The sequence below is a fragment of the Callospermophilus lateralis genome, chromosome 16 (assembly GCF_048772815.1).
Source record: "Callospermophilus lateralis isolate mCalLat2 chromosome 16, mCalLat2.hap1, whole genome shotgun sequence".
Classification (NCBI taxonomy): Eukaryota; Metazoa; Chordata; class Mammalia; order Rodentia; family Sciuridae; genus Callospermophilus; species Callospermophilus lateralis.
This window is the reverse complement of record NC_135320.1, coordinates 72,272,105-72,294,950: the sequence shown is the minus strand read 5'-3', so window position 1 is coordinate 72,294,950 and position 22,846 is coordinate 72,272,105. Positions and strand designations below refer to the sequence as shown.

Genomic DNA, 22,846 nt, shown 5'->3' with positions numbered 1-22,846 from the left:
TCTGAGCAGAAGCTTTTTAGTTTGAATCCATCCCATTTATTGATTCTGGGTTTTATTTCTTGTGCTATAGGTGTTTTATTAAGGAAGTCAGGGCCTAATCCCACATGATAAAAGTTTGGGCCTATTTTTTCTTCCATTAAATGCAAGTTCCCTGATCCACTTTGAGTTGAGTTTTGTGAATGGTGAGAGACAGGGGTTTAATTTCATTTTGTTCCATGTGGATTTCCAGTTTTCCCAGCACCATATGTTGAAGAGGCTATCTTTTCTCTAATATATGTTTTTGGTGCCTTTGTCTATTATATGATAACTGTACCTGTAGACCAATGGTACAGAACAGAGGACACAGAGACTAACCCACATAACTACAGTTATCTTATGTTGATGATAAAATCCCTTGTTTTTGCTGATTCAAACTCTGGTTGTTCATGGTACTAAAACATTTTGATCTCAGAAATAATTCTCAGTGACACTGTGACAAAATCATTCCAACAACTGAGCATGAAATAGCCTCAAATCCCCAAACATGAACATAAGAGGCATCTTCTTAATGAATTTGTGACTCTCAGGGATAGAATTTGCAGGTAACATTGTCATCTCTGTGTGGTTTGCTCAGTCGAACAAAAGTCTCTTACACCTACCACCAAAGGGTCTTTTCAAGCATAAAAGCTTAACATTTGTGGATTCATTCAATGTTTATAGGATGCTTACCCTGGCCTGGTTCTGGTTTCTCTGAGACAGCTGTACCTATAAAAAATGGCAGCATAAAATATTAGAGGAGACTCATAGTGGCACATGCCCTTGGTCTGCTCATGTCCTAATGGGACCAGCCTTTAAAAGAATTTTGTGAAGTAAAAATAATTATATGTCATGGTTGTATTATGGGTAAAGCATTTTCTTGTTTAGATTCTGGAATATGCATACACCTCAATACTCTATTTTTTCCTTCATCTCTTGGTCTTTTTTCTGTCTTCTTATAGGCTCTCTCTTGGTCATTTCTTTGGCAGCAAAGCAACATTTTCTTAGTCCAAGTCCTTTCAGGCCTCTGTGATGTTTCCTGTGTCATAAATCCTAGTCTCCCATTTAAAATATTGAATGCTTACTCCACTGGAGCAGAACCTTGTGAATGCAAATCTCTGTGTGTGTGAGCACATGAATCTATTCAGAGTAATTATTTCCCCTTTCTGGATACCTTTGAATATGTGTTGAAGCTTGTAATTTGTAAACCTACACTTCTATACAAATGTAAAATTGTACAATTTTTGTTATTAGTTGTTTTAAACACAGATATAGGAGGTTGATATATTTCAGAATAAGCCATATGTTACACATAACCCACTTGAAATATTCATATGTGGCTGTTTTAATGTCACATGCTGTAAAATCACTCATATATCTGTATAAAGCACACATGTAAAGGCTGCACATTCCAGTAATGAAATAACCCAGGGGATATCTGGAGATTTAAAAAAAGAGGTATATTAAATTAATCATAGGAAATAGTTTGCTATAAATATTTAAACTGTTATAGAATGAAGCCATTTGCCAAAATGAAAAGGAAGAAAATGTAGTCTTCCAAGATGGTGATCTACACTGCAATTGTATTTCTAGATAAGTGATAAATTCCAGATCTTAATTGTACGATGGTTGCTCTTTCTGGGTCACATGTAGCTAACATCTTGATGGACTTACTGTGCAATGAAAACTCATTTCCTTGTGACATTGAATCAATGGATGAATGCATGAATAAAATGGAAAATTTAAAAACTCTCATAGCAGGCGATTCTAGCACTGAAGCTGGCTATAATTTTTGTGGTAAGAATTATTACAATATTTAGTTTCACCTTAGTCTTTATTTACATGGCTATAAAATGTTTTATATTTTCTTAAGTTAGAACTCACTATCATCTTTCTATAAAAAGGAATTGAAAATCATTTTAAAATGATATGGTTTTGTATGTACATGTTTGGCTCCTTCTCACACACAATGAGAGAAGAGTGACTTAAGGAGTGATAAGACTTACTAACTTTAAAGTAGCATTTTGGAATATTTTAGAGAGGGAATCTCTATCTCTCTTTTTGATTCTAAAAATGTTTCTTAGTTTTGTTATATTTTGGAGTTGCTAGTTGTCTTAAGGAAGAAGATATACTTGTGTTTCTCTGTATGTGTGTCCATGTGTGTGTTTTAGAGAAGACTTGGAAGAAATCATTACACAGTATAATTGCTTATGATTTATAGTAGATTTGATATAGACACTCAATTCTAATCATCTTTAACTACCAATATTGTTTGCTGATACTAAGCTGTGACAACTACAACCACTATGACCAAAGCTAGTTTGGGTGAAGACTGACCTTGGCGTATTACATGTTTTGCTCTTTGACAGTACAACATCCCAGGGAAGCAGAAGCCTTTAGGATGTTAAGTTTCAGAGTTGCAGAGTTATGAAGAGCTGAGATGAGATTTGACTCCAGTTCTATGTGACACTTAAACCTATGTGATTTCCTCTGAAAATGCTTTTTATTCTAAGTGTTGGCACAAAGGGAATATGTCAGGAAAGAATTTCAGTTCATGTCAAGATTTGCAAGTTGTTATGAAATACTAAAGGCTTTGATACAAATGATTGTCCTTGTTAGGGCTTACTAATGTTGTCTCAGCAGATATCACTTGGATAGAACTGATGCACAGGAGCAGATGGACCTTCATTCCAATATGTTCTCCATTAGAACAAAGTAGCAGACAGCATCTGGCTGGAGATTGCCCCAAAGGCTAAAGTGACGAATGATGAGCAAGAGGGTTGAGGCCTAGAGTCTGGGTGCTGCTATGTAGCCGAATTATCTAGTATAAATAATAAACCCCCAATTGCTCCATCAGTAAAATGGAGGGGGAACTGATCTGTCCAATCTGTCTCTCAGCATTACGTTAGGCAGGTCATATGTAAAACCCAGCTTTTTATTTTTATTTATTTTTTATTGATTCATCAATAAGTCTTTACCAAGTAGATATTATGTGATTGACAGTGGAGAAGAAGAATCTGGTGGTAAAAAACACAGATAAAGTCCCTGTTCTCATACAGGTTTTGATCTGTGGAAGGACGTAGGAAGTAGATGAATTACAGCATACTGTTAAAAGGGTTGAGGTAAGAACAGACGTCCAGTAGAATCCCAATGGAGATTGAAATGTCAGTGAATGATAATAGACACTTGTAAAGCAAAGAAGGAGAAAGAATACAGGAAAAGGAAAGGTCTTGTGTAGAGGTTTTTGTGGTCAAATTTAAGAGCATATTATTGTGGGAGTGAATGTTTAAAAAACAAAAGGGAGGAGAGATTTTTCATGTGGCTGCAAGTTAGCCAGCCAATCTGTGGGAATGTGAATCAGGAAGCTGAGGAGGGAAGAGAAACACAAACTCAGGTCTGCATGACCAAACTTTGGAAGGGAAAAACAGTAAGTGCTGGGGAGTCCACACCACTTAAAAAGATTTGTCTCACAGTGTTTTGCCAAATGTGGTATCTGGAGGAGAACCTTGGCGTGTACCAAAATGCCAGAGACACTATTGTAAACAGGAATCAGGGTGTGGAATAAAGGCTCTGTCTAGAATTCTATGGAGTAGGAACCCAGTCTGGGAAGGCACAGCCACAGAAAAAAAATCACAGGAGAAGGATGGTTAATGGGTACAGAAGTGCAGTTGGACAGCAGGAATAACTTCTATGTGGAATAATGGAGTAACTACATGACCAAAATTAACTATATATTTCAAAATAACTCATAGAGAGGATTTTAAATGTTCTCAATGCAAAGAAATGGTAAGTGTTTGAGGTAATAAACACATCAATTACACTGATCCACTTACCCTGATATATACACATGGTACATATGTGTTAGAATATCACACTCTAACCCATAAATATGTGCAAATGCTGTGACATTAAAAATTTTTAAATATTTTGAAAGTAAATACTTTAAAAGCATGAATACTTCAATTACTTATTGGAGTCACTTACTGTAGGAAAAAATAAAAAAGAAATCACAGGAACATGTTGTCAAAGCAGAAGCTTGTGGGTTAGTCTTGAGGCGAAGATCTTAACGTGTAAGGACAGAATCTAGTACGTTTTGTGGCCTGGGTAGGAGCTTTTTGTTCAGCAGAAACTCAATATGTGGCTCGCCTAAGAAATCATAAAGATCCACAAAGTCAGGATATGATGAAGATCCTGTGATTCATTGATACTTTGATAAACTGAAAAAGTAAAATCCAAATTTGAATCAGAACTTTGAAATCTGTGTTTTTTACTGCAAAGATTATTTCACTTTTTTCTTGGACAAAACTGCTAAGTTTTAGGAAGACCCAGGTAGATTTTTTGGGGGGGTGGGGAGGGGTCAGTTGGGAATCTTGATTGGTTGGATTTTGGAAGGTTGTTGAAACCACTGGGTGTTTTTTTTTTTTGTTTCCTTTTTCTTTTTCTTTTTCCTGATGCTCAGTAATAACTGAAAAAGAATTGATCAGATAATGATACATTTGTGCCCCAGCTGTGTTTCATAAAGCAGTAGTGTCCATTCTTTGAAACTGTAAAGCCCAAATTTTTGAAGCAAACTTAAGTCTATATATTCAGAGCAGAAGAATGAGTAGATATGGAGAAGGTGTGTCGGGAAATTGTAGAAAGTGAATCTTGGATATTTGGTTGATCTTGTACTTCTTCCTTTTTAACTCATGTCTCTCTCATGATGGTTGAACTCTGTGACCGTATTATTTGTCTTGCACCTTGAGTGTGAAAAAGAGTGTTTTAATAATATGTCAGAATAGCAGACATAAGCTGGGATGTGGCTTAACCCTGGTTTAACGTCATATGCTCTGTGGAGGGCTTTGCTGATGCCATCTTACCCCCATTTGTGACATTCATCCTCCTCTGTGTTCCTTCCATATTCTTATGGATAGCTCCGATGTGATGCAGACTATGTTATTTGTGAGTTATTTGTGCCACGTTTGTCTTTCCCATTGAACTCTGAGCTCTTTGAGGGTAAGAGTTCTATCCTAATATTCTTTGCTCAGTTACCTTTCTTCTACAGCCCAGGACCTGGTCCAATGTAGGTTTTCAATCAGTGTTTGATGAGGAATACATAATGGATGAATTGGGAAGGAGATAAGTGACAGACTGGTGGAGAAGACTGGAGAAGTTATTGTTAGTAGAGAGAAAAGCAATCACATGCATAATATCAAAGAGGTGTTCGCCACGATCATGTGCAGGGTGCTGCAAATTGAGAAATGCCAAGAAATGAGGGCCCCTGGAGAAAGGAAGAGCCAGAGTTGGTGGAGACTGTAGATCACCCAAACTATGATCTGGTGGCTGCTCAAGGAGGGGTGTTACATGTGATTGCTCTTTTGTTGTCCCTTAATGGAACAGATGGGAGGCTAGGCTTGAGTTCCGGTTTGGAGGAATGTGCATGGTAAGCATTAACACTTGAATGATTAAAAAAAAATAGCTTCTCAAAAAATTCTGATACTTCTGCTTCCAGCTGAAACCAGAAAATTCAGAGGCAGCAAAAATGAAAACAAGGAAATCATTAATGGAAATTTTGAACCTAGAAAAGGTTTGGTTTGAGTTTCGAAGAAAGTCTGGGTTGGTTTGCTGCCCCCCCAAGTACTACTGTTATGATTTGCTGGCTTTTACTTTGTTTATTATACTTCACTTATTTAATATTATCATGTAATGTTCTAATTCTTAGGGATGGGTCCCCAAATTTGGCAGCTTAGGCAACCCTTCTATATTTACTGCCATACTACTGAAGCCAAACTATGCAGAACAGGCTTATGTTGTAACAGTGTGGGCCTCTTTGCCTCAAATCATCAGTTCTACTTGGGGGGGGGGTCTTGCAAAGTATTCTATGAAGGGTTTTCTCCATTACTCGCATAGAATGGTAACACTTTAATTAAAGCAACATGTATACATAATTTAATAAGTGATTGCCAGAACTTATTTTCTCTAATAAAATAATAGTAAAAAAAGTTTTTTTCCCCCTTAAAAATATATATCACTTAAGGAATTATGAATTGCCTAAGCCTCAATCTCTAAATATTTTGGTCTGGAGTGACCCTGATTTCTAAGAATCTGTGGAAGTTTTGGCCTGTCCAAAGTGGTCAGATCAGGCTCTAGGCACTAGTATGGAACTAGTAAACTTAATCTCTTCTTCCTCAAAAAGTAAGGTTTCAGACCTTTTTCCTTAAGAAGAGAGGTTTCCCTTTAGGGATCTGTCTCTGCATTTGTGAGTCTTCACTGAGCTCTTGGGTAACTGATGTATTTAAAGAACTGTATTTAAAGAACTCTCTTGAATGCCCACTTATTTTATCTATACATGTTCCTTTAAGTTCTTACCTAAAGAGTTTACCTCCATGTGGCAAAGCTGCTTCCTTTAAATTCTCATTACCACTCACATTTTATGCTGAAATAATGTATATTTGAGTTGCAGTTTGCAAATAATGATGAGAGAGCCTTCTTCTTAATTAAGTCATTGTTTAACCTGTTATTCTACTGAAGTCCAATCCTTGGTTTTCCATTCAGTGGAATCATTTCTAATTTTATTATATATAATATTTCCTTTCTATACAGATTTAAATTACTTACAACCATAAAGAGCATTAACATAAATATGGCATTTACATTACAGTTTTGATAACTGCAAGCCTTGATGCATGCACAGGTGATCAGAAACTACAAAAATGTTAGGAAGACTCACATTTAAATTAAGGAGAAGGCACTGCATTATTAATAAGTAAGCTAGCACATTTTAGACAGCTCAACTCTTCCAATATTTCTTTAACTTTTGGTGTAAAGTTCAATGTGCATTTAACATAGTTTAACTTTTTTCTTTCCTAGAGAGACATCTCCTCTATGGGCGACCTGCCGTGCTTTATCGAACTAGATATAATATCTTATATCACACTGACTTTGAAAGCGGTTATAGTGAAATATTCCTAATGCCACTTTGGACATCATACACTGTTTCCAAACAGGTCATTGGAAAAATTGGGTTTTGTATTCTTCATTTCATTACATTCCTTGATCAATACAATGATTACTTGTCTTAGAAAATATCTTTTTTTCTGGTGGAAGAAATTCCCTGTTGGATCTATTATAAGATATTTTGAACTAGTCTTTATTCAAGGTTCTAATAGTTCCATGATAATATGTTAAATATTGAAAGGGGCATGCTAATTCTTTTGTTTTTGTTTGTTTGTTTTTAACTGTGCATAAATTATTTCCCAGTAATTACGGAAACCACTAAGATTTGTGTATTTTTTGTTTGTTTGTTTATTTTAATGGACTTTATTTTTTTCAGAACAGTTTTCAGCCTCAAGATTTAGTGGAAAGTACAGAGTTTCCTTATATTCTCTGCGAATGCACAGCCTCTCCCACAAATTGGCATCCTGTTTTTATTTATTAAAAGTTTTGTGTTGGAGCTTCAATGTGATGAGGATGAGATACATAGGTTATATCATGAAATGGAAAAATCTATTTGGCACTTGAAGTGTTTTAAATTTCTGAATATAAATGAAAAGAATACTTCTACTTATATACGTATATTATATGTTCTTTATGTGTGTAAATACATGAATATATATACCCACACATATAAAGAGTACACAAACTTTTTTTTGGAAAGGATGTCTGTTATTGCTCAATGTGTTAGTTTTTAAATGATCTGTGAAAGCCTATTCATTTTCCAGCAGTGGGATTTCTGCTTTATATATTGTTATCCTTAAGACCTTGATAAAAGACTTCTGTTGCTAAAAAATAAGCATTTGAAAATTACTGGCTTGTTGTTTTTAAAACTAATGATGTTTAAAGGAATCAGAATATCAGAATATGAGCTATAGTAAAAGCCAGTAGGGTTTTGGTCTGGGCTGCTCATGACAGAGTAACCTGGCATTACTGTGTCCCTGTCATTTGGCCTTCTCTCTGCGATGGCATTACTGAGTAACTTTGACTCTCATGCAGGCTGAGGTTTCTGGCATCCCTGAGCATCTGACCAGTTGTGTCCGCCCTGACGTCCGTGTTTCTCCAGGCTTCAGTCAGAATTGTTTGGCCTACAAGAATGATAAGCAGATGTCCTACGGGTTCCTCTTTCCTCCCTGTAAGTCATAGAGTGTCTGGATCTGATCACTTGGCTGGGGGCAGGGATATACTGTACATTCTGGAGTGTGAAACTAGGAAGTTAGGGTTTCGGTGGTTCAGATTGTCTTTAAGAGGGGTCACTCAAGAGATTGTAGAGATGAACTTTATGTGATCCTTCCAAAATTAGCCAATGACCAACTTTCAAAATTCCAACTTTCCAGGAGAATTTTAAAGTGCAAGGGAATCTTCTGTGTTCCTCCTTACATTGTTTCATGAGAATCTGAAAAAATGAGAATGTTAATCTTTTGGTGATTTTAAGGTGATCTCTTAAAAATAAGAGGAACCCTTTTGTTGTCTCATTGTCTTGATGCTATTTTTAAAAGTCTGAGTTACACTAATGAAATCAAGGAATTCTTTTACAAAGTACTTAAGCTTAAGAACTAGGTAGAATGAAAAACAATTTTTGAGAGAGACTGAGTGAAGGGAAAAGGTTGAGTGGGCGAGGGGGAGAAATGTCTAAAGGAGGCAATGAGTGGGAATAAAGGAGAAAATCTATTACCTGCTTGCCATGGGACCATTTTGGAAGACTATTTTTCTTTTGATGTAGATTTTGGTAAGTCATGTACACTATTTGCTCTCTTGATGTTTAGATCTGAGCTCTTCGCCAGAGGCTAAATATGATGCATTCCTTGTAACCAATATGGTCCCAATGTATCCTGCTTTCAAAAGTAAGTCTAATATTTGCCTAATAAACTGTTATTTATGAAAGTAAATATTTCTAAATTTACCACTTACCTTTTCTACCACTATGTTGATTTTAATAATGATAATACCTTTCATGTGTTTAGCCTTCATACATTTTTGAAAAACTTTCATATTAAATTTTCTACTGTGAACCCCAATTTGAATCTGTGAGGAAGGTTGGCAGGTACTTTATCCCTTGTTTATGTTTAAGAAGTTGACATCATAAGTGACAGAGGTCATAAGTGGTAGAAGCTGAATTAACCACGTTCATGTTTTTTCTTTTAGTTATTGCAATTTTAATGCTCATTCTTTTGGTGGTTAAAAAGGTTTCCACTGAATTTTGGAAGTCACTTGACACTTAACAGCGTCTACATTTACCTACTGAACATTGCCATGAAAGCACTCTCCCCGTGGGGTGCTCATGCATATAGAATGCTGACTCTGAAACCCATCAAGAGCCTAAGGGGTCTTCATTCATCAGAATATTATTTTCAGTTGGCTTTAGGGCTGTGCAAACTATCATTTGCATTTCATTGAATACATACTTGATTTGTACATGACAACAATACTTTTGGATGGTAAGGATTTTATGAATTTTATAGGCACAATAAGTTCTGGCCCCCAAAATCAAGTTCTCATCTCTGAAGTGGGACCACTGGCTGTGTAATTATAAAAATGCTATTTGACTTCTCATTTGTAAAATTCAAAGTTTTTACTGCATGACCTCTAAGACTCATATAGATTTATGATTTATCTATTTAGTGGTAAAAATAATCCATTCTCTTTTTCTCATATTAAATAATTAATTAATTTCTCCATCTCTCTCCATCTATCCATCCATCCAACCATCCAACTATCCATTTATCTGGAGACAGAGAAGGCAGTATGGAATAGATTTTACTCCCTTTTAGTTCATTTACAGTGAAAGAACTTATATGCTTATGGGACAAGTAGGAAAAAGAAGTACTTCTCTCTAATTTGACTTGGCAGTGGAGGATCGGGTTCTGTTTGAGGACTCTCAGGGCTGAAATAGAGTCTCAAATTAGGAAGGAGGAATTGCGGTATGTCAGCTACAGTGGCAGGACTCCCTGCTTAACTTTGGTGAAATGGCTGCATGGTTTAGAGAAAAATATGTTTATTTGATGTCCTGGTTAGTAAATGAAGGTGTTCTCAAAGCTAGAATCTGTTGCTTATGAATGAAAATTTAAAGTCGGGGTTTAAAGGAAGATTTCCTAGTTTGTTCTCAGACTCAGTTGAGAAACATTTCAGAAACTCACATAGGTACATTTCTCACAATGGGGGCACAGCTTCTTTTAATTGCCATGAGTTGGGATTTCCTGGATTTCTGTATTCTTCATTGATGTAATTTGGACCAAACAGAAATAAAGGAAACACACGGTACCACCCTGAGGCTGGTGTGGCAAGGCCTTTCACAGAGGGCTTGCTGTTCTTCACTAGGGGGATGTTTTTTTTCTCATGCCACATTTCTGTGGGTTTGGCCTTTTGACTGTTCCCATTGTTATTTCTTCTCTCTCTCTCTTTTTCACTCTCTTGCTCTCGCTCTTTTGGCTTAAGTTAACATTGGACCTTTCCTCTTACTGTCCTCCTTCTTTCTTTGGTACAAATAATTATCCAAGGTTTTTGGCTCTGGTGGGCTGCTCTGCTATTTTTATTCAGAGTAGAGAGTCAGAAGATAGAGCGGTGGAAGCCCTATGGGAAAGATGGCCAAGTGCTTTTTAATAAGGACAGAAAAGAAGTGGTAGCATCCTGAACCTCTAATCCCCATGTAAAATAGTGGTGAGTTGGACCTAATATTAGGGAAGCAACTCATCGCTTGCCTTCCCTGCTCCTTCTAGTCTCTTCTCTTGTCTGCCTTCCATTCCACTCCTCTCCTGTTCCTTTGGTTGACCATAATGTAAATTGGAATTAGAATGGACAAGGGAGTCCTAAGCAGGGGGTGACACTGGGAGTGAGAAATGAGTAATAGAAGGGAAACCAGACAAAAAGAGACTATGGAATGAATTTTCCAGGCAAAGGAATGAGCAAAAGCAAAATCTTAGGCTAGAACAAACTTGATAAGGTTGGAGGACAGGAAGAAAGCCTTGCACCCAGGAGAGGATAGGGGTTGGAAGTAAAATCATAGGTGTATGCAGGGCTGTGGATGGGAATTGGGTTTGGATTTTTATTGTAGTTGCAATGAAAAATCTTCTTCGGTGTTAGAAATGAGTGAGGAGGGGATTGATTGATTCTGATTTGTGGTATAAAAGGATCCATATGGTTACTATCAAGAAGTAAGAGTTTTGCACAGGGAAGTAGAACCCAGGAAGTAGTCTTCTGTGGTTGTTCACTTCACACGGCATGGAAACTTAGATCAAGATGGAAGCAATGAATATGGTGACAGGTGGTCTGACTTGGGGTAACTGGGATGCATTTTTGAGACAGCTTTGAGAACATTTGCTTATAGGAGTGAGGAGAGAAGTCAGGGATGCCTCCTAGAATTTGCCCTGAACCAATTGTCTGGGTGAGAGTGCCATTAACTGTGATGGAGAAGACAAGGGCCAGAGCAGGATTGGAAGGAAAATCAAGAATTCTCTTTGGGTAATGTTTTGTTTGACCTGATGATTAGATATTCAAGTGGATTATGAGAAGGATGGTTGGATAACTTGCTCGGGCTCCGTGGAAAGGTCGGAGCTAAGGACAAACTTGTGAGCTAGCTATGCTTTCTTTTCAATCACCCAGAAAGACCTACTTTTGTACATACTGCAAAGTTAGTATGTGCACGCACTGCCTGGCACATTCTGCCTCCATCTCTTTGTCTCACCTACTAATCCATCCTTCAGATCTCAGCTCAGTAACTTTTTCTGGGAACTCTTCCCTGACTTAATGAAATCCTACCATTATCTCATAGCTCCATATCTTTTCTTTGGCTGCTTTATAAATGAAACACAGAGATAATGGCTTAGCATAGATTCCTCTCATGAACCACAACAGTACTGTTGTTTCTTGGCTTGTGACATTTGGCTTGTAGAATGCATCCTAGAGAGAATTTGGCCGGAGCAAGGAGTTTTGTTTAAGAAGATCTGAATTTTGTTTTTGCACAGGGGTCTGGAATTATTTCCAAAGGGTATTGGTGAAGAAATATGCCTCAGAAAGAAATGGAGTAAATGTGATAAGTGGACCAATATTTGACTATGACTTTGATGGCTTACATGACACAGAAGACAAAATCAAACAGTAAGCTTTTCATTTTCATTCAGTATGGGATGCTTAAGTTCCAAGATATTTTTCAAATATTCATGTACTAGAGAAGAGTCAATACCCCTAAGTCTTTTCTTTCATTGAACCTCTTTTTGAATTCTTCAGTTCTTTTGAACCTTTGATTAAATGTGGCATTAGTGGTTCAAAGGGAATTTTTTATTTTGTGAGAAATAAATGCAGTTTTCTATTCCATGAAAGAAAATATATCAAATACTTAAAAAATTATCATTGGTTCTTCTATGTAACAACTCTTCAATGGAAGGATCATAATTTTCACTTATCTCCATTTTTTGGGAAGACTTCTGGAAGCTTTTATACTTTCTGAGTCATTATATATCATTAGGAAATTGCATGAATTGGTTGAATCTAATTTTCCCTATCCTTCTCTTTGATGCTATTGGGGATAAATCAAATGTTGATTTCATAAGGAACTCAAGAGTTTAGGGGAGGAGGCAAAAAGACACAGAGATGACAACTTCAGAATGAGTTATCATTTAATTTTATACCCCCAGGAAACAATAAGGGAGCAGTATGGCATGTAAGACATATGTAATTTTGTGTTACAGCTGTTTAGGCAATAAAATGTTATTTTAAAGTAACAGAGAACTATTAAAATAGAAATTATCTTACTCCTTTTCCAGTTATTTATGAGAGAAATTTCATCTTAGTTATACATTTTTTAATTGATGATCATTGTTTTATATATATACACATATATATACTTTATAATATTTCTGCATACATAGTTTATGAGTATAGTATATACAGTATGCATATAATATATGTATGTATATATTTATATACATATACATATTGTTTTAAAAAATTTTTACTTATTTTATTTATTGCTATTTATTTTATTTATTTATACACAGTGCTGAGAATCGAACCCAGTGCCTCACACATGCTAGGCAAGTGCTCTACCACTGAGCCACAACCCCAGCACAAAATACATAGTGTTTAACCAATATTAAGTTTTTAGTTCAATTATAATTTTGATATTTGGAAAATGATTAAAATTAAGATACTATAAAAACAGGTAAGAAATTGTAAGTTTCTGCACTTTGATGTATTGGAAATGATTTTTTTATACCTCTAGACTCATCCCTAGCACTTGGTCCTTAATGCTTTCTTTGGTAAGTGAATTCTGTGTACCAAGACAAGGTCTCATTGCAGCTTGAAAGGGCTATTATTTCCCTAAGTCTAATATCTCATGACTTTGGTCCATTTTCTACAACTCTATGAGAGTTACCTTCCTAAAATGTAGTTGTAATAATGTCGCTCTACCGTAAAAACCTTCAATGGAACATTATTTCCTAAACAGTAGTATCCAAACACCACATTTGGCTGACAACCTACTGTAATTTGTCTTTTGTTAGCTCTCCAGACTTTCATTTCTACAAATTGGATCTATTTGCCATTTCCTGCCTCCAACTCTTGGATCAGACCATTTTCTTTACCTGGAATATCTTTCTCCCTCTGCAGATGGAAGGAGAAGATGCCAGGCAGACATTATTTTCAGAACTATAGAAGTGGGCCAGTTCTAAGAAATGAAAAAATAACTCAATTGAGTGGGAATTAATGAGAATTAATGAGTAACTTCGACAATAACCTTTGGTCACCATTTAAAAAAGAAAGCTTCTGTATCTCATAATTTTATATCACCTTCCCATTTCAGGTATGTGGAAGGCAGTTCCATTCCTGTTCCAACTCACTACTACAGTATCATCACTAGCTGCCTGGATTTCACTCAGCCAGCTGACAAGTGCGATGGCCCCCTCTCTGTATCCTCATTCATCCTTCCTCATAGACCAGACAATGATGAGAGCTGTAATGTGAGTTCAAAGACAGAGTCCTTCAGGATTTGCTTTCATAATTAATTTTTGTTTTATAATTTATATTCCTATCATTGAACTAGAACACACATATTGCAAAGCATTTGGACTATCCAACAAAATGAAAAGAAGGAAGGACCCAGGTAGAATATTATTTAACACATAGAGGCTTGGTGTTCTAATGGATTTTTATTTTTCTGTGTGTGTCTGTGTGTGAGTGGGTACATTTAGCAAACCCTGGCAGAAAGACAGGAGCCTTGCTATCTCCTGATCCTGCACTAATTCAGCACAAGGGGAAAATCATCTAATCTCTTCAGATGTCTTTAATGTAATGCAAGGTCCCTGCTACAAGTAATAGTCTATGCATTTGTTTCACTTGGTAGAAGAAGTAGGGAAGTAATCTGCAGAAGAGAATGTTAGTAAACAAATCATATTCAAATCCCTAAATTGTATAAGATATACAATATAAGATATAAATGTCCTGGATCCTATTCCAGTGAATCTCCTGTGAATCTCTCCCTTTATAATACTGTGTTAGACATAGTCACTACTCTCAGGCAGCCAAGAGTATGAGGCTGCAAATAAAACAGATTAAAACAAAATGCTTTTCTTTTTTTTCTTTTTACGGTGCTGGGGATTGAACCCAGGGGCACTTTGCCACTGAGCTACATCCTCAACCCTTTTTTTTAGCTTTTACTTTTATAAATAGAGTCTCACTAAATTGCTAAGGTTGGCCTTGAACTTGTGATTCTACTATTTCAGCCTCCTGAGTTGCTAGGATTACAGGTGTGTGCCAACATGCCTGGCTAAGTCATTGCTATACTAAAAGAACAGAGATTATCAGCTTCATGGGTAATGCAGTTCTTGGGCCATGGCTTCAACTATGGTTGAAAGTTGGAGCTATGAATATTCAAAGCAAAACAAAGGATGCAGGAAAACATACGTATTTGAAATGCTGTGTAGAAATCGACTTAAGCTTGTCTAGGATATCGTGATTAGGGCCAATAGTGGGAAATAAGATTTTAAAAGTTGCTTGGAAACAAATTAAAAATATTGTAATAGTAGTAATAGTAATAATAGTCTTAGTGACAGTTCTAGTAGTTTTTACCATATTAAGTACATGTTGTGATCCAGGTACTGTGCAGGTCTTCTACATGTATTATTTCTAATCATCAAATCACCCTATGAGGCATCTCTCTCTCTCCATATATGTATGCTTACATAGACACACACACACACACACACACACACACACACACACACGCCTTTTTATCAGCTGTTGAGGAACCTATAGATAATAAAGGAAACATGCTGCCTGCTGACTTAGTAGGAGGCCTGTTTTCTTTTCCAGTTACCAGATTTCTGTGTTAGAACCTGGGCACTTGGGAGCTTTTCTTTCTGCACAGTCATTAGATAAACCAAGAAAAATGTCTGATCAGAAGAGCAACATTTAGGCTTTATGGAGGTGAACTTGAATTGGAGGAGGCTGGGCATGGTGTTCAAAGGGAGAGATTCACAGGAGTGAGGTAGCAAACCTTAAACTGGAGTAGGTTCCAGGACATTTAAAAAGGACGGTGGAAAGCAGTAATAGTATACCTGAAGGATCAGTGGGGCTCTCTGCATGACTGGATGGGCGGTGGAGAAGTGAGGCAACTGCACTGAGAAGTGAGATATCACAGACTTCACAGTTGATCTTTATTTTGATTGTTCAAAACCATAAGAGTAGCTAATGGAGTAATGGGGGATGTAATGCCTCTGTGCAACATTACAATACTTTCTTTGAGCTTCAGTTTTACTAAGAACTTCTGGGGAAGTAAAAGTTTTGCAAAAAAACAAAACAAAACAAAAAACAAACACATACTGTGGAGTGAAATCAAAATTGTCTTGCATTTTTTTTTTAAGATAAAGATTGCAAAGACATTTCATACATAGAGTTGGGCATTTAAGGTATATATAGAATTCTTGAACATACATGTTCAAGTTCTAATGTCAGTAGGGGAGTTGGGTGAAGGGAGAGTTTGAAAGCACTGTTTCAGACTAAGTGGAAGGGATAGTTCTCTAGTTGATCCACTTTTTCTATTTGAAAAGTGTGATTCAGTACTGTCCCCACAGGTCTTCCTCTGCCTACTGGTTGCTGACCTGCAGAGTTTAGTTTAGTTTAGTCTTTTTTTTTTGTAAAGTTCACTTCCACTATGCTTCTTACTAAAGAATCCTCTGTCCACAAAGAAACCTGTCCATGCTTTGAAGATTATTTCAAAGCCCCAGCTTGAATTCACAAATCTGCTTAGGGGAAAGTCAGAGAGAAAAGGCAGGTGAAAAAAAAATACCCATAGCACAAAGACAGGGGGCAAGTTCATGGACTGTGCTATTGTTTGCTTTAATAATCTGTTATTTACTTTTAAAGTTTCTCCTTTCCTACTCTGACCTTGGTGCATGGACTTTTATTTAAATTTATTAGTTTTTCATCTTGCACGACATTCTTCATGTGCAGTGCAGCCTGGTTTTCCTACTGATAAATTAGAGACCAGATTTTAGCATGTGAAAACCAGCAGAGAATGCCCTTCCAAAGAAAATGGCAAATCACTTCCCAGGAAAAGAAGTAGCAAAAGACATTTTTTTTTTCCCTTGAATTCTTATAATCCCAGTGTTCCATGATTTAAATTAGGAGAACCCTTTCACCTCTGTCTACATATTCAAATAATTGCATTTACAAAGGGAAAGCAGGACTGACTTACCATTGAAAAATCAAACCAATGAGATAAATATGAAAAGTCTCCCAAAAGCACAACCTCATACTTACTCTGCTCACTCTGAGGGGGTCCTGACCCATCTGGAGACCTCCTACTTCGTTAATTATACGGTCACACTGAGGATTGGTCAGTACCGTTGTGGGTAGAGTTATATTTAGGTCTTTCCTGTGAGTCGTAGAGATCTTGGTTAGGTTGGCTAGGAGGGTGGGGCAGGGAAGGCTAAAATCCTTACTTCTCCAGGCTGTAAAGCAATTTCTTCCCATTTCTTAATTTTCCTGGGATGGCCAGGCATCAGTTTCCTGATCCTACCCTGTCATGCTACTTATTTAGTCCTGGCACAAGTTTCTGTAGCTCCCTGTCCAGGTCTGTGTGGGTTGGAACTTTCTGAGAAAATCTTTGCAGGTTCTCGGGCTCTGGTGGATAGTTCACTGAGACCACTAGTGGTCAAGAGTTGGATGAGGGCAAATCTGAACATTTTCAACCCTGGGACATGCAGCTACACTTCAACTTCTAGAAAGACTGTTTTGGGGGTGGGGGGTGGGGGAGGGTCATTTCAGTCCCAAGGGAATTAGGAGATGAGATCGCTTGTGAAGCCCTCCTGTCCCAAGTCTACTGATGAAGGCAAACTTTTGGAATTGACAGGGCTTTCAGACCTTGTTCTTTCCCCCAATTGCCTCCAAAATAAAAGAATATGTTTTTGAGAAGCAAAGTACTGCTTTACCTGAATTACCTTTTGGTTTTAAGTTAGACTTGAGATAAATTGTTTGATGTGGGACATCTGACTATCTTTCATCTGGAATTTGAGACAGGAAGGCAGTTTTTGGCAAGTAGCTGAGACAGAAAGAGATTTCCTTTCCTTTATGATTTTTTTTTTTACCTTATTTCCCCCTCTTTCTCCCTCTCCTTTTTTTTCTACTTCCCAGGGAGCTGCTGAAGTAAGTGTATTAACCTTTGAGTTGATAAAGAAATGTGGTCTTGAAGTCAAGCATCATGACCAAGTTCACACAGCCAGGAAGTGGGAGTACCACATTTGTAGCTCAGGCCTCTCAAGCCCCAAAGTGCCAAGTGCATCAACTGAGCTGTGTCAAGTTGAATTCACTATTCAAATATCAACTAGTTGCAATCTGATAGATGATGTAGTTGATATAGTGGCTTCTTTTGAACAATCTAAGAATGCAAACACACACAATTTTGTGCATTGGGTACCAGCTCTGCATTTTCCTTTGGAAGCAGGAGAGTATTCAGATTACCTGTGCGCTGTAGTCAGCATTGCATTTTTCAGCTGGGAAAAGAACCAAATTATTGAATTCTCCAGAGTCTATGGTTTTCCTAATTTTGATTTACATTCTGAGAACCTATTGAGAAGAGTGCCTCTCACACCGCATGTCTCATTTATTTGGTACAGCTAATTGCTGTTGAAAATGTTTACAGCCAAGGCCAGGTATTTGTGGTGCATTACCAACAGGAATGCTGCGGAGTGACAGGAAGGTCAAGAAGGAGCGACATGCTTTAGCGCTGTGTGCAGGAGTGTGTAGAGGTCATTTGTGGACTTGGAGTAGAATGACCCTTTAGAGAACCACCTCTGGAACATTCTGACTCTGATTGCTTTATTTCCATTACAGAGCTCAGAGGATGAGTCAAAATGGGTAGAAGAACTCATAAAGATGCACACAGCTCGAGTGCGGGACATTGAACATCTCACCAGTTTGGATTTCTTCCGAAAGACCAGCCGCAGCTACCCTGAAATTCTGACACTTAAGACATACCTGCATACATATGAGAGCGAGATTTAACTTTCTGATCATCTGCAGTACAGCCTTATCAACTGGTGTATATTTTTATATTGTGTTTATATTTATTAATTTGAAACCAGGACATTTAAAAAACTTAGTATTTTAATCCTGTACCAAATCTGACATATTAAGTGTGAATGACTCCACTGTTTTTCTCTAATGCTTGATTTAGGTAGTCTTGTGTTCTGAGTAGAGCTCGTAATAAATACTGCAGCTTGAGTTTTTAGTGGAAGCTTCTAAATGGTGCTGCAGATTTGATATTTGCATTGAGGAAATATTAATTTTCCGATGCATAGTTGCCACATTTAGTCCTGTACTGTATCAAGATTCTGATTTTGTAAAGTTACATTCATTTGCTGTTAACTATGACAGACATATTTAAGCTTTATAGACCAATCTTAAATATAATAAATCACACATTCAGTTTTTTTCCTCATTTTGTATGGCCTTTATTTTACTAATAAATTAGAGGGCTTGCTTCAGGTATACTCATGCATATAAGGAACACATTTCTCGTGCTGGGCCCTCTTCCTAGTTGCTCCCTTGGTATGTAAATACAGGGGTTGGATGAGATGGTTGAGGTACATATCTGTGAGAAATCAGAAGAGCAGAGGGAAAAGGAAGAGAGAATACCTGAATACCCCGTCCAAAGCTACCTTTTAAAAAAATATTCTGAACATTGGAAGAATTGTCTTTTTTATCAAGTTGGTTCAAAACTCAAAGAATTAGACTCAGTTGAAATTGCATTTATATTCTGTGCAAGGTGTCGACCTAAGAACCATAGTAGATATAAAAAGAAACAAAACAGTGAGTTGAAATATACACATGAGCATGTAACTACCCAAAGTGGAGAATGCTAAATGCCAAGTGAACAGTGTAACAATACAATATGACAGAGAGGCTGAATAGTATGTAGGGTGATTTTAGAAGGACATAATTTTGGCTTTAAATAATAACTGATGTATGGAGTGAGGAAGACATTCAAAAATTTTCAGTCTTTTTGACTATCATGGAGAACGATTATAGTTTTCATATCAGTGTTGTCACTAATATATCAGGGTTGTTACTTTTCTAACAGTTGCTCATCTCCCTTTAGGAAGAAAAAAGAAGAGTATATTGTTTATTTTCAATATGTTAATTTTTATAATTTCTCCTTTTAAGATAAATAAAAGGAGTTTTTAATTTCTATAAATTTTCCTTTAAAATATGTTAATTTAAGAAGGAAGACATTGCGTAAATAAAAAAACATGACATCAAAAGTAGGAAGATGGTACTGGGAATATGTGAATGCTTGTGAAGGTGGTGATCGGAGACAAACTGATGTTTGAGAAACATAAAGCTCTAGCAATATGTTGGAAGAAGTGGTCATAGTATTACTAATGATAGCAACATTTATTTAGTACCCACTGTAGTCTAGGAATATCTTTGGCACTCAATAAGCCTTGTCTCTAATCAGGAAAAAATGGGAAGCTCAGGGAAGATTTTTTTTTTTTTTAAGAGAGAGAGAGAGAGAGAGAGAATTTTTTTAATATTTATTTTTTTAGTTTTTCGGCGGACACAACATCTTTGTTTGTGTGGTGCTGAGGATCGAACCCGGGCTGCATGCATGCCAGGCGAGCGCGCTACCGCTTGAGCCACATTCCCAGCCCCAGGGAAGATTTTATAAAGGGAAAAATGGGAATGTGGATGAGGAAGAATGTTTCAATTGGATTTTGGAGTTTGGGATAGGGTTAAAGAAAGGTAAAAAAGAATTGGAATATGGTTCATTATCCATTCAGTATTCAACAGTGATTCATCCAGTATCTACTATATGCCAGTGCCTATAAAACAGTGAATAAAATAAATATTTCCTGACCTGATGTTGGTTACTCTTTAATGAAAGAAAAATATCCTATTAAAATCCAGATTCTAGCCAGGCAGGTAGAGAATGCCTATAATCCCGGTGGCTCCAGAGGCTGAGGCAGGAAGATCTTGAGTTCAAAGCCAACCTTAGCAAAAGCAAGGCACTCAGCAATTCAGGGAGACCCTGTCTCTAAATAAAATACAAAATAGGGCTGGGGATGTGGCTCAGTGGTTGAGTGCCCCTGAGTTCAATCCTTGGTACCCCAAACGAAACAAAAACTCTAGGCTCTAAAGTTTAGTTAGCTATGTGTTGTGGAAGAGTTAAACAGGTGGAGAGTGACGAGGGGACTGAAAGGTAAGGGCCTTGTAGATGACATTGCATCCCAGAACCAGGAGAGGAGAAGAGCTGGCCTTGAGAAGAACAGGGACAAGAAGAGAGAGCATGACCAATGAAAAGATCTCGGGATATGGAGGATGTGAAAGAGAACCCGTGTGCGAGGTGGCAAGGTTGGTGGGGGGGGGGGACTGGGTCAGGCCCACTGAGGCCTGGTTGACCCTACAGAGACATTTGGATTCCATTCAGATTGCAAATGGAAAATAACTGAAAAGTCTCCAGCAAGATGTGACAGGATCTGATGTAAGACTACGGATGTGTAATGATTACATACTATTCTCTGAATATAAATCCACATAAAAATAGATAAGGGCATCCACTTACTAAATGCTATAACAGTTTAACTGTGTTCCAACAGTAGCATTGTAAGGGAGACGGGCCTTTTAAAAAAAATTTTTTTTTAAATAGTTGCAAGCTCCATGCTGGGCTAGATTTCCATATCACCTCAAATTGAACTCTTCCCAAAATAGGTTATACCTGAGGTTCCTGGGGGAGAACAGTTGCAAATTTAGTTGAATACTGCTGCTCTATTTCTATCCTTAGGCCAAGTGTTTCTCTCTCATAAATAAACTTAATTCCCAGAGAGAACATCAACCACTGTGTATTTCAGGTAAGTGGCTTTGCCGATAAACACGTCATTAATTGTGGGGTTATTTATTAAAGTCCCTGAATGGACAGGGACTCTATTAAAATGAGGTCTAGAAGACTATTTTAAGTTGGGGTACTATTTTTTTTTTTTTAATACAGAGACCTTGGTCCATTCATGCTTTCATTGAGCAAGTTGCAAACCACCCACACAAGCATGGTGGTCCTGCTCTAGTGGATGGATTCAGAAACTGCCTCTCTAAAATGAGCTCATTGTAATGGGATAAACCAGGAAAGCAGCCACATGGTTTCCCAAGGGTGAAAACATTCTGAATTGTTTATAAGAGGGTTGACTTTAACAACAACAACAAAAAAATCTCTGAACAAAGGCAGTATTTGGTGCCAACTTGGTTTGCGCAATTCTTCCCAAGAGCCACAGCTCCCAGCTTCCTGTGCCAGTTATCCCTGTGGTAGTTGGGAAGGAGGTGTCTGTGGGTGGGTCCAGATGACCCCTCCTGTTTATATTTCTCTTCCCTCCACTTTCCCTTACTATCTCCCTGCTGAGTCAGGACTGGGCTGCCCTGTGGGTGGGAAGTGGTGAGGGCGATGGAAACTCTCCCAAGGCTTGGAGAAGGATGGTTTGGGACAGCAATGAACAAAACTCAGATGTTCATGTTTATGAGCTGGAGAGAAGAGCATTGCTGGAGGTCCAGCCTAGAGTGCTGGTGGTTCCTGTTTGGGTGGCATTTCTAGGAAGCGCATATCCTTGACCCCCTTGGCAAGGATGCCAAGGTCTGACTGGAATGTAGAAGTGGACAGGATGAGCTCTGGCAGATGCTTCCTCTCCTTCCCCTCCTTCTCCTCCTCCTCTTCCTCGGTCGTCCTCCTTCTCTTTCTCTTCCCTCTTCCTCCTCTCCTCTCTTCCAGCCTTATGAAATAAACTGACACAATCATTTAAAGTCCACAATTTGATAACTTTGACATACATGTACACCATGGAACAATTCTTATGATCATGATAGTGAGTATATCCATTCACCCAAGTATTTCCTCAGGTCCCTTAGTACTCTCTTTTATTCCTAAACCATACCACCCCTCCCACTCACCCCCGGCCCTGATCTGCTTTCTGTTACTATAGCTGGCATTTGACAGAGTTTCCTACTAATGGAACAGTACAGCATGTGCTTCTTGTGTCTGGCTCTTTGACTCAGCCTAGTTATTCTGAGGCTCATTTAGTTGGGAGTCTGTATCAATAGTCCATTCCTTTCAAATTATTGAGTAGTAGTATCCCATTGTATACATATGGCATGTTTGCTTATTCATCTGTTGGTGGACCTTTGAGTTATTTTCAGCTTTTAGCTATTACAAACAAAAAACTGTTAGGGATTTGTGTGTACAAGTCTTTCCATGGACATACACTTTCCTTTCTCTTTGGTAAACACCTCCAGGTGGGATGGCTTGACCCTGTGGTAGGTAGGCATGTATTTACCTTCTTAAATAACTGTTAAACTGTTTCCCAAAGTGGTTGTTGTGTTTTACATT

At 37.6% G+C, this 22,846-nt stretch overlaps 1 protein-coding gene across 10 annotated transcripts in view; it reads left to right on the top strand.

Moving 5' to 3' along the window:
* The window catches only part of Enpp2 (ectonucleotide pyrophosphatase/phosphodiesterase 2), a 108,172-nt gene extending 89,253 nt beyond the window's left edge, over window positions 1-18,919 (top strand). For 4 of the 10 annotated variants that reach the window (XM_076836020.2, XM_076836019.2, XM_076836018.2 and 1 more), the window contains 6 exons: window positions 6,865-7,001; window positions 7,987-8,122; window positions 8,754-8,831; window positions 11,949-12,081; window positions 13,784-13,940; window positions 18,313-18,919. In XM_076836020.2, coding sequence (XP_076692135.1) covers window positions 6,865-7,001; window positions 7,987-8,122; window positions 8,754-8,831; window positions 11,949-12,081; window positions 13,784-13,940; window positions 18,313-18,483 — 812 coding nt within the window. In that variant the 3' untranslated portion in view covers window positions 18,484-18,919. Of the gene's footprint in view, window positions 1-1,668; window positions 1,813-5,506; window positions 5,582-6,864; window positions 7,002-7,986; window positions 8,123-8,753; window positions 8,832-11,948; window positions 12,082-13,783; window positions 13,941-18,312 lie in introns of all 10 variants that reach the window. The other 6 variants (XM_076836011.2, XM_076836012.2, XM_076836010.2 and 3 more) reach the window with 3 other exon arrangements.
* The last annotated feature ends 3,927 nt before the right edge of the window (window positions 18,920-22,846 follow it).